Source organism: Leptonychotes weddellii, chromosome 12 (genome assembly GCF_054177405.1).
Source record: "Leptonychotes weddellii isolate Sample4059 chromosome 12, ASM5417740v2, whole genome shotgun sequence".
Taxonomy (NCBI): Eukaryota; Metazoa; Chordata; class Mammalia; order Carnivora; family Phocidae; genus Leptonychotes; species Leptonychotes weddellii.
In genome coordinates this window covers 15,359,093-15,371,522 of record NC_138380.1, presented here as the reverse complement: position 1 = coordinate 15,371,522, position 12,430 = coordinate 15,359,093, and the positions used below count along the sequence as shown (strand labels likewise).

The 12,430-nt window shown below is 40.7% G+C and overlaps 2 protein-coding genes across 3 annotated transcripts in view; one reads left to right on the top strand and one right to left on the bottom strand.

Moving 5' to 3' along the window:
- Positions 1–12,430, top strand: part of LOC145716470 (uncharacterized) — a 190,846-nt gene that overhangs the window by 143,365 nt on the left and 35,051 nt on the right. The window lies entirely within an intron of this gene.
- The window catches only part of MTPN (myotrophin), a 57,094-nt gene continuing 46,455 nt past the window's right edge, over positions 1,792–12,430 (bottom strand). The window contains exon 4 of the mRNA XM_006734327.3: positions 1,792–4,976. Within this exon, the coding sequence (XP_006734390.1) occupies positions 4,890–4,976 (87 nt within the window). The 3' untranslated portion in view covers positions 1,792–4,889. The remainder of the gene's footprint in view (positions 4,977–12,430) is intronic.

Sequence of the window (12,430 nt, the reverse complement as noted above, 5' to 3'; positions counted from 1 at the left end):
GACCCGGCTAAGTGACTGGAGCAATCGCAGTGATCTGCAATGTGCCAAGCACAAGACAAGGAGACCCATGACCTATCTTCCCAAATTCCTTGCATGCCTCCTCACCCCTCTGGGGGATTCAAGGAAAGGACTTGGGGAGGGCTCAAGCAATTCGCCCATGGGGACTCTAACCCTGGGCTCCTGTGGAAATACTACCCACAGCAGTTGACAGGACGTCCTGCAGGGGAAAAAACCCTAATAACAAAGGGTCCTTCTCATCAGCGTTTTATCTTTGGAGCCGTTGTGACGTCTTACCTTCACTTCTTTTGCCCAGAGTGTAACTTTGAGGCTCATCTTAAGATTTTCTTGGGCGTCCATTTTTGCTGTGTCTGCCGTGTTAAAGGCTTCCATTTACTTCATCTCTAGGAAGCCACCCTCGATGACTTCCCATTTACAGGTTTTTAGACTCTTTGTCTTTATGGTCGCTCACAGTGGTCCTCAAACTCAGGTGTGCATCAGAATGCCCCGGAGGGTTTGTTACGACATGGACTGATGGGCTCAGCCCATGCTTGGATTCGGTTGGCCCGGACTGGGCACCTCAATCAAGTCTCCAGGTGGCGGTGATGTGGCTAGGCCAGGGACATTTTGAGAATCCCTGGTCTCATAGAAGGAAAAAAAAAATGCAGTAACAATCTGATCTACTGTGTTGCGTCAGGGTCCTGTGATAGCTGGTGTCTAATCGCAAAAGATTTTCACAGTAACTCTAAGTGCTTTTTGTCCAGATGTGTGCCTTCCGTTGACTAATAACTGGTTTGTTCAATGATTATAGAAGATGCTCTGTTCCCTTTAACATGTATTTAACTAGATTTAAACACTTAGATGGACCCCACTTCTTTTTTTTAAGATATTAGAGTGTGTGCGAGCAGAGGCAGGGGGCAGAGGGAGAGAATCTCAAGCCGACTACCCACTGAGTGCAGAGCTGGATGCGGGCTCCATCCCAGGACCCTGAGATCATGACCTGAGCTGAAATCAAGAGTCAGACACTTAAGCAACTGAGCCACCCAGGAACCCCTGATAAGACCCCAATTCTTAAAATGGCAGTTTCATTGATCAAAAAATCTCCTGTGAAGACTCACATCCACCCCTACATGCTACCACCCCATGCTTAAACCTTGGTTGGCAACATGAAGGTCCTGAAAGATAGCTTTTGCTCTCTTTTACTGCGCATCTGCACGTATTATTCATAGGCCATTTCAAAAGAAAAATACACAGTTGCCTTAGGTTGTTGACAAGATTACAACAGAATCAAGCTGAATATAATCTGGTTCAGATTTTGAGGTTCAGAGTGATTTAATGTTCCATCAGAACATTTGTTCTGAAAACTACACTCTAAAAGAGCGCTCATGGTCAAGTACGTTGGGCAAACGTGAACCTCGGGATGTGCAGCAGCCTCAGTTGACATAGGAAAGATCTGAGCGGCTGCCCATGATTCTGACCCGGATGCTCCAGGATACGCTGGCTAGCCCTTGCTTTTAGGAAGCCAGGATTACTGAACGTTCGTAAGTGAACCAGTCTGTATCAGGAGACCGATACAAAAGCAAAACTTCCAGATGAGGAGTAGTACAGTTTATTTCAATTAAATCTTTCCTGTCTTATTTCCTTTCCACTTATTTTTTCCTAGAATTGGGTTACGAAGGGAAATTTGGATGAACCCAAAGCTGGAGTCCACCAGAGGCTGGGTCAAGCTGTGAGAAAAGGGTTTGGAAAGGAAGGCCGCAGGAGCTGAGGGAGGAAAAGCTGCCGACACGTTCCTTGTAGCACAATTCAAGTTTATTCCATTTGTTCTTGCAACACAAAACTGAAACACGGTATTATTTAGCATTCGGATGTACATGAACTAGGATCATATGAGAAACCCAATTGTGTCAAAAGTATTACATGATGGAAAAAATGAACTCAAATATATCAAAATGCACAAAGCACTAGTCTTCCTCCATTACTGCTTAGAAAGATATGATTGTTTCTCCATTTACAAAATAGAATCAGGATGATTTAAATTCTTAAAATTTTGCATGCAAAACACTGCAATTGCTTATATAGGAGGGCACTCTCACCAGCTTCTTCTATACAAAATCGAGTACACAATATTGCATGGAAGTAAAGAGCAGCTCCGTTGAAGTTTTAGGAAAAAAAAGTCGGTACATCTAGATTTAAGATCCATTATCGGGGGGGGGAAAGAAATCAATGAGTAAAGGGCCTTACTTGCAGCTTGCACACACTGTACCCACCCACCTCTCCTTTGTGCCCCGCTGGGTGTAGGTGAGCTATGCCTAGAAGAACTACTTGGGTATTCTTGGGTGCTGTGTTTGAACTCTAAGTATACAGATGCCAGTCTGAAGCTGCAAGGGGGCGGAATTTGTTAGGATACTAATGTAAACAGGTAAACCGCCTGTTTTTACTTGATAGAGTGCATACAAAATGACTGACTTAATACAAAAACTACAGAACATGCAAGATTTTTTCTGAGATGTTAAATATTCAGTGGAGAACAAAACTTACTTAACCCTTCACTAATGCATGTAGTACCAAAAAGCAGACATGTTTTTAGCTTCCTTTACTCAAGAAATGGACATTAAGTGTTGTGAATTTCTCTGCCAAGTGGTTCGGAAATACATTATAAATAACCTAGTTAAAAAAAAACAGAAATTGTAAACCATCTCGGCCAGTCTATTCTATGTTTACGTTATTTTCTCAAGCAATCACCCCATAATTCTGGGGCTTACAAAATGGCTGAGAAAGAGGGAAGGCGAAGTAGCCTCTACTGCAATACAAGGAACAGCGGGATGAACTGTACAAAGAATCACGTGGCTTCTCCACCAGGTGACTGTGGAAAGCAGACCAAGTTCAGGAATGATAGGACAGTGCACTCTCTGCAATAGCCAACTGCAACACAACAGTTTGAAAGGAAAGGTAAAAATCCAAGCCAAGAGGTGAAAACGAAAATATAGAAACACCTTGTTGCTACCAACATACAGACTGATAAAGTGCCCTCCGTCTTCAATGAGGATAGCTCTGTTTCCATTCAGTGATGTAATAAAGTACTGTTTACTGACTTCTAATCCAACTCTAATCTGCACTAAGACAGCAGAATTATTAGCCAAATATATCAAAGTATTTAAACCACCATTTTGTTTGTGATTGTTTTCTTGGATGCAGGAAAATTACAGGGTTAGGCTAGTTGTAAGCAAAAAGCCACAGGATTAAAAAAAAAAAAAAAGATTCATGGGGAAAAATACACACACACACACACACTCGCGCACGCACACACACGCATAAACCCACACCATAACAAACCGATCAATAAGATTTGTTATTAGCTGGCTACTTTTGATACTAGTTTAACCCTGTTTTAGAATGCTACATTGCCTTAAAAAATCATAATTCTTTGTTATCCATAATCTGAATACAAGCCCCTAACCCAACCCCCCTTTAAAAATTTGAGGTACATTCAATTATTGCATGATTTGGCTAAGGAAAAACCCTAATATTTTTAGCAAGCTTTTATGGATGGCAAGTCAAAGGAGTCAATATTTTAAATGTGAAATAGCAAATTTAAGGGTGTATGTTTTAATTCATTGTACTGCTCATGAAATAAACATTTGAACATGTGTCTAAATATTTCCTGCAGGTCAGAACACCCCTTGTAGGGCACTGTATTTTAAGAAGACAGAATACATTTCGAAAGGGTCACACTTAATGTGATGCATGGTTTAGTAAAGAAACAAAAATAGGTTATGCAGATGGGTTGGCATATGTTCAGCAGAAGCCTATCGACAAGTTGGGGAAACCTGGTAACGAGCAAACTTTTGAAGGGACAGGGCTCAATTTGTCCAGACCGTAAATCTCACCCCAGTGATAGCTTTGGTGCAGTAAGTAATCAGCATCCAAGGTGGGTCTGAGAGAGGATTTCCAAAGAATGTTCCTTGATTCTCCAAACATAACCGAGGCCAATCCATTCAAAGAGCAAATGAAGAAAATCCATAGGTACTAAGACAACTGTTCTCTAGAGGATACTAACAGGCTATGGCTATGATTCTATGTTTAAATCCCCTTTTACTACCAGCAGGAGTCTGAAAGTGTTTCAATGTTATATAAACGTCTGAATCTAGAGGAGAAAAAAACACGCACACTGGAATGATTTCTCCTGTAGGCTTCCAAAATTTAAGGTTTTATAAATAAAACTAGTCAGTTTTATCTAAAGATACATGAAATCCATGTGAAAGGGGAGAGGAAATCCAAAGTTGAGTCATCCAGCAATTTAGGAGTGTGCCCCCTCACCTTAACTGAGCTCTCACGTAAAGCTGAAAGTCGCTGAGGGAAGATTTGGTCGCCGACCACGGGCAGCGCTCTTAACTATGCCAGGAGGCCCCCAGGAGAGTGCGTCTTAAGGCAGAAGGCTAGAGCTGATTGCTTATCTCAGCACCCAGAGTTAGGTCCCAGCAGCCGCCGCTGCTCACAGTTACGGCTACCACACTCGGAGAGCTGGCCTCGGTAGGATCAGGCCCTCGACATGATCTCATGAATAAACTAGCTAGGGAGCTGAAAGGGTCAAATGGTACTGCTATGGTTTGTCTTTGCTCTCCCTTGGGCATAAGCTGTGTATTTTGTTGGAAATGGAAAAGAGGCAGACTTGATCAGGAGTCCCAGTAAAAGCCTGATCACGGTTTTTTCCTCTCTTCCCAAACATGTTTTTTTTCTGGTGGTCTGACTGGTTATGAATTTCTCTCTCCCCTCACCCCTGTTAAAGTATTTAGCTGAAGAAGCTGGCAGCTAGAGAGTGACAGACAGACAGGCAGCAGTGTGAGGCCACGGGAGAGCCCTTCTTCCAGAGCTGGCAGCCCATCCGTCCATCACTGAAGAAGGGCTTTGATTGCCTGGTTGTCAGTGGCTTCAAAGGCAGTTAGTCCATCTGGACCTTTCACGGTCTTATCAGCACCCTGAAAAGAGAGGAAATAGCCATTAATACTGAAGGAGTCCGCCATCACGTGCAGAGGCGTCTAATGTGTGTGTCGAGAATCAAGACTAATGGGCTCCCTTCAACTGAAAAGAAACCCCAAACATCTGGCAAGGTTGTAGACGAAGTCGTAAAAATGCCAGACTGTTTTTCAGGCACTAGAAACTGTAAGCTACAAACGCAACTTGCCAATAATATATGCAAGGACTGCCTTTCATTTATAGTATCATGCATTCAATTAAGCTTTAGAAAAGATTATCCCTATGTGTAATATGAAATGGGAAAGTCACTTTTGCTAAAGAAGAAAGTATTACTGTGACCGTTATTTCTTTGCAACACCTTGTGGAGAGTGCATAAATACTACAAACGTATTTCTACAGTTCAGAGCTTACAAACTGCTTACTTGAGACCAGTTAAGGCTGTGTAATACTGGTCACTGTACATACAAAAACTGAGCAGTAAATGCTTGCCATGGGGGCTGTAAAAGGAGGTTCCCTTCTGTACGCGAGAGAGAGCCTCTCTGGCCTATTCCAAAGCTTTACCTGTACAGTGTGATTCCGGAAGATTTTACTTGCAATGTGGCGTTTCAGTTTTGCGAATGTGTACATACAGCTTTGTGTCTATCTGTTGTCTTTATCTGTCTTTACTAGAACGAAGCTCCGGGGGAACATCTCTGTATTACTTACTACCGCATTCCCAGTCCCTAGAAAGTGCCTAGCGTCTGGGAGCTGAATTTGCTCCCACCTGAGGGTTCTCTTTGCCTAGTTCCAGCCCCAACCAGTGTTTAGCCATCCAACAGCCTCTAGTGTCCTGCCCTCCTCCCCTGGCCAAATCTCCACTGTTCTCAGGCCTACAGAATTCTCTAAACTTGATATAAATGGTCCTTTAAAGACCAACTCTAGTCAAACTCACCAGTCTCTTCTCCCATTAACCTCTCTCTGCTCTAATCCTACGGAACTTCTCATCACGCTCACATCCCATGTGCCATGTCTTTATACACGCTGGGTTCTAGACAGAACGTTCGCCTTACTCCTTTGCTCCGGCAGACTCATTCAATCATTCAACAAGTGTTTAGTGAATGTGTAGACACTGTGTAAGGAGCTGGAGAATCGAAGAAAAACAAGATAGTCTGCCAGTCTGGCTAGTGTGGGAGACAGACAAATGATCCAATATGACAGAGGTGGATGAGAATAATAGTGTCATGCGCATGGATGAGAGGTCTCTTAGCCAGAATGGGACGCAATAGGAGGATGTAAGGGAGAAAGGCTTCTGAATGAGGCAGTGCTTGAGCTGAGTCTTGAGGAGTAAGCACAAGATGATTAGGTAAACCAAGAAGATAACATCCTAGGAAGTGCTACATTATTACAAAGTCTTCTATATGATTATAAAGATCTCTATTTCTTCATTTTCTAATTGAATTTAACTGCTTCATGGAACACAGGCAACTCATAGTCAAGTGGGAGAGAAATCTGAGGGAGAACTTCAGTGTGGTAAGTCCTCTATGGGATGTGGGACAATAACTGGGATCATTGTATTCAAAACCATTTCTTTTTTTTTTTAAAGATTTTATTTATTTATTTTGACAGAGAGAGACACAGCGAGAGAGGGAACACAAGCAGGGGGAGTGGGAGAGGGAGAAGCAGGCTTCCCGCGGAGCAGGGAGCCCGATGCGGGGCTCGATCCCAGGACCCCGGGATCATGACCTGAGCCGAAGGCAGACGCTCAACGACTGAGCCACCCAGGCACCCCTCAAAACCATTTCTTATTTGATCACTGCTTTTATGACTAGCATTATAAACTATAATTCTGCACTAACAAAAAGTTGAGTATTTTAGTGAACATTGCTTGCTTTTTAGCTGTCAGAATTCATTTCCCTTCTTTTGATAATAGCAACCTAATTTCATTTTGGGGGTTCTTTGGTCCCACTGTGTGGAGTCCTGGGACCATGTAACTGAAAGTGCCATGTATTTTCCTCATCAAGTGTCAAAGATTTATTTGACTCAGGCAGGACTCTCACTTCTGGATTTTGAATCTTGATAGAGAACAAAAAGAGTTCATTTATTCCTGTGGCATGAACTAGACGAGACGGCTGAGGAGTTTCTGCTACCTTGAGGCCTGTAGCTTCCAGAGCTCCTCCCTCTTCTGAGCCTGGTCCTCCAGCTGTCCTATTGGTTCTATGACTAGTCCCAATATCTTGAAAAATTCCTTTTTCTACCTGTTAGAGTCAATTGCTGCCATCTGTAGCAACAACAACAAAAATGTAGCTGATTTACATTAAGTCACTTTCCCCCCCTAATTTTAATAGATGTATCACAGAACTCAAGATACACAAAAACCCCACAAAACTCATAATTCTATATAGGTCAGATACTTTTATTAACATTTTAGTGTTTGTCTACTCTTTTGTTCTAAATATGCATATACACGTATTTCTTTTAAAAATAAATGAGTAACCCTAGGAGAACTAGGGTGACTATCAGACAACAGAAAAGATAAACCAGTATTACCAACAAGAGGGGCATTTCATAAGATAAAAAGTTCAATGGTCGAATTTCAAAAATGAAACTGAGAAAACAGTTCTATTTATAATAGCATTAAAAAGAATAAAATATGTAGAAATAAATCTAACAAAGTCAAACCAATTCTGAAAATGATGAACCAGTTTTATTAATATGGGTAAGAATATTAAAATCATTTTTTAGTACTTGATGCAGTTACTAACAAGTTTATATAAGTCAGTATATTTGGCTTCACCCCTTCCTTGAGGAAACCATCTTTAATCATTTGTTTTTAATTTTAGTGATTATTTTCATAGCTCTAAATAATATACTCACGTTACTGTGTGCATTATTAAGTTTAGATATTATCTTCTTACTTCCTGCTATATGGATGAGGCTTTAGCTCATTACCACCTTCTTCCTCAGACTGTCCCATTTCTTATATTTAAAATACCAGTTTGTTTCTCTATAAATTTAAATGATCGTTATTTAAACCTTTATTTCTTGTTCCATCAGTTCTGACAGTACCTCATCCCTCTACTTTGTAAGATACTTTCTCTACCCTCCCATCACTTCCTGTACTTCTTAACTTGCCAGCTTTTCTATTTTGTCAAGATCAACTTTTATATTCTGTTCTGTAAGAACGTCTCTGTTTGATTCTTTTTTATCCCTCAAAGTCACCACGGTATTACATCCCCAGGACTGTTTTTATCTTTCAACTGTTAAGTGTGTATCTTTTGACCACCTTCACTCATTTTGTCCATCCCCCAACACCCCCCACCTCTGACAACCACCAATCTGTTCACTGTATCTATGAGTTCAGTGTGTGTGTGTGTGTAAAGATTCCGCATATAAGCGACATTATATAGTGTTGGTCTCTCTCTCATTTCACTTAGCATAATGCCCTGAAGACCCATCTATGTTGTTGCAAATGGCAGAATTTCCTTTTTTTAATGCCTGAATAATATTCCTGTGTGTGTGCACACGTGCATGTGTATTATACACATTTTCTTTATCCATCTGTTGATGGACACTCAGGTTGTTTGCAAGTCTTGGCTACTGCTGATAATGCTGCAATGAACATGGGGCTGCAGACGTCTTCTCAAGACGGTGATCTCATTTCCTTCAGACAAATACCCAGAAGTGGAACTGCTGGGTCATATGGAAGTTCTGTTTTTAATTTTTTTTCAGGGAACTCCATACTGTTTTCCATGGTGGTTACATCAGTTTAGATTCTCACCAACAGGGTTCCCTCTTCTTCATATCCTCACCAACATTGGTTATGTCTTGTCTTTTTGATGACAGCCATTCTAACAGGTGAGAGGTGATATCTCATTGTGGTTTTGATTTGCATTTCCCTGATGATCAGGGAAGCACCTTTACCCAGTTGGCCATCTGTACGTGGTCTTTGGAAAAATGTTCAGGTCCTCTACCTGTATTTTAATAATCAGATTGTGTTTTTTCCTCTACTGAGTTGTAGTTCTTTATATAGTATGGATATTAACCCCTTATATACTAGATTTGCAAACCTTTCTCTCATTACACTGGTTGTCTTTTGTTAATTTCCTTTGTCGTACAGAGGCTTTTTGTTTGATGTAGTCCCACCTACCTATTTTTGCTTTTCTTGTCTTTGCTTTTGGTGTCAAATCCAAAAACACTGCCAACACAGATGTTAAGGAGCTTAACCCCTATGTTTTCTTCTAGGAATATTACTGTTTTCAGGTCTTATGTTCAAGTCTTTAATCCATTTTTAGTTGATTTTTATGTAAGGTGTAAGATAGTTGTCCAGTTTCATTCTTTTACATGTGGCTGTCCAGTTTTCCCAACACCATTTATTGAAGAGGCTGTCATTTTCCCACTGTATATTCTTGGTTCCTGTGTTATAAATGAGTTGACCATATAGATGGGGGTTTATTTCTGGGTGCTCTGTTCTGTCCCACTCATCTGTGTGTGTCTGTTTTTATGCTAACACATTACTGTTTTAATTAGTATAAGCTTTGTAATAGGTTTTGAAATCATGAAGTGTGATGCATCCAGCTTTGTTTTTCTTTCTCAAGACTGCTTTGACTATTTGGAATCTTCTGTGGTTCCACATATAAAGCTGGGAATTGTTTCTTCTGTATCTGTGAAAATGCCATTGGAATTTTGATAGGGACTGCACTGACTTAGCTGATTATTTTGGGTATTATGTATGTTTTAACAATATAAATTATTCTCTCAAACAGTAGTGCTAAGAGTATTAAGGTTGGTAGGGTGGTTTTATCCTATAAGGTCATTTAAGGATCTAGGTCCTTTTCCCATGTTATTGTCCCCATCGTCTGGCTCAAGCTGGCTATCTTCTACATTTGCTTCCACCATAATTTTTTCCTACAGACTTGTTCCTTTTTCAGTATTTTCTATTATGGTAAACACCACCACCATCTTCCAGGAAATGTGCAGACACCACGCAGTTTTTCTTGTTTACTTCCCACATTATCAGTCACCAAGTCTTTAGACCAGACTATTCTTAACATTTCTCAGCTGTCCTTGCTACCATTACTTTCTTAGCTCAGAATTTTTACATAGAGATCCTAATTCAATAATTTCCTATCTTTTCTCACTTTTTCAAAAAAGATTTTATTTATGGGGGGGTGAGAGAGAGCACAAGTGGGGGGAGGGGCAGAGGGAGAAGCGGACTCCCTGCTGAGTGGGGAGCCCGACACGGGGCTTGATCCCAGGATTCTGGGGTCATGACCTGAGCCAAAGGCAGCGTTTAACTGACTGAGCCACCCAGGCACACCTTTTTTTTCACTTCTTACACCATTTCAATTCAGATTTCATACGTCTATTTGGGTGATGTTTGTTAAAATCCAAGTCTGATCATACTACCCACCTACCAAAAAACCTTAATGGCATCCTAACAGAAGGGAGTGAAGATAAATAGTATGACAAATGCATAATCTGCTCACTATTTACCTGTCTAGTCATAGTTCTTGCTAAATCCTTTCTAGTGTATGTTGTAGCTGTGAATAGTTTTTTTTTTATCTTACCCTAATGCATCATGGCTTCTCTTTGTCCCTGTGACTTTTCTAACATTGTTGCTTCTGTTTAGAATGGTCTCCCAATTCTCTATTGGATTCCTGGACACAAGTTTCTAAGATTCAGCTCAGGTGTCAACTGCTTTATGAATTGCACTGCCTGAAGTTGTAATGGCATCCTTATTTATAACATCATCCCCTTGACCTCCAGGACCACACTTGACCTCTTCCTTCAAATCCCTACTGTGTCACATATAAACTCCTGCCACCGCAGCCATAACACTTTAATGTACTGGTTTTATGTACCTGTCTCCCTCTACTAGACTTTACTTCCTCTGCTTCAGGGGTTGAGAAGAAATAGAATCCCCAGACTCCTGTAGAGCTACAGATGGCCATCTGACACAAATTTGGCCTCTCCCACGAAGGGCTCTCCTTCTTCAATAAAGCCCCAGCAGGGCAGAATCCTTAGCTCTTTCCTTTTGTTCCTACACAAAACACAGACACAATGCCAGGAGGTTCGGCAGTCATCTTGTGACCATAAGGCCTGGGGAAGAGAAGGGAGTGTGGGATGTTGATGACACAGCACAGCCAGCTGCCCAGCCTTGGACTGCACACCTCAGACATCTTGTTCTGAGTCACTTTCTTGTTTAAATCACTGTAGGAGGAGTTTTTGTTACAGCTGAACTCTATTTCTCTTAAAGCAGTTACCATAGTCTGTAATTACATTAAAAGACCTGTCTCCCCCAAATTAGGCTGGGATCCACGAGGGCAAGGGTCTTGTTATATTCATCTCTGTACTTCTAACACGTAGGATGATACCTGGTATATGGCAGATGCTCAACAAAATTTTATACGTGGGTCACAGTGCAAATGAATATTATTAACATCAATCTTACCCTTGGTGATCATACATATCCACCACATTAAAAGGAAAAACTACCTTTTCTACCATCTTGTGTATACACATACCAAATCACTGTTAGAAAGAATACTGCAAAATATTTATTTTGAATCCCTATGCATTTTAGAACAGTCGAGAAACTGCTCATTAAGAACTCCATTATCTCATGATTTGGGGCATCTGTTTACAGTTCCATGGTAGTATGATAAAGTGTTCCGAACCTGGGACCTTTCCATTGTTTGAGGATACATTTAAAATACTACCATTACCATAAAAGTTATACAATTCAGTTTTGGAATCTACTAAAAACAGTAACATTAAAAAAATTATTCAAATATCTACATTTACATATGTTGTGTAATGTTATTTACTGGTACAGGATTTCACAGCACATTTAATTTACATATTGATACAAGAGAGAATATTTCTGGGTACCCCAAAGAATCTAATGCAATAGTCAACACAGTGAATGTTATGTTTCTTAAATTTTATAGTTTTTAACCTAATACTATAGATATATCATTTCGTTTTATTCTCACAGCTGCCCTGTAAAGTAGGCACTTTTTTTTTTTTTTAAAGATTTTATTTTTGAGAGAGAGAAAGAGCAGGAGTGGGGGAGAGGGGCAGAGGGAGAAGCAGACTCCCCATGGAGCAGGGAGCCCGATGAGGGGCTCGATCCCAGGACCCCGGGATCATGACCTGAGCTGAAGGCAGACGCTTAACCATCTGAGCCACCCAGGTGCCCCCGTTCTCTGTTTTAATAGAGATTTAACTTAAGCTCAGAGAGGTTAAGAAATTTGCCCAAAGTCAGTCAGCAAGTTAAAGAAACTAGAGCTTTCTGACTGTACATCTTGTGTTCCATGCTGTCTTTAGTTAAAACTGACCTATGGCTTTTCCCCTAAAAATGTTAGGGTGAGACTCAGATTCTAGAATTTATTAACTTAGGTATACTCAACATTTTTGTGCCTCCTACAGGAAAATGAAGAACCTTATACAATTATGTATACAACGTGTCATCTGT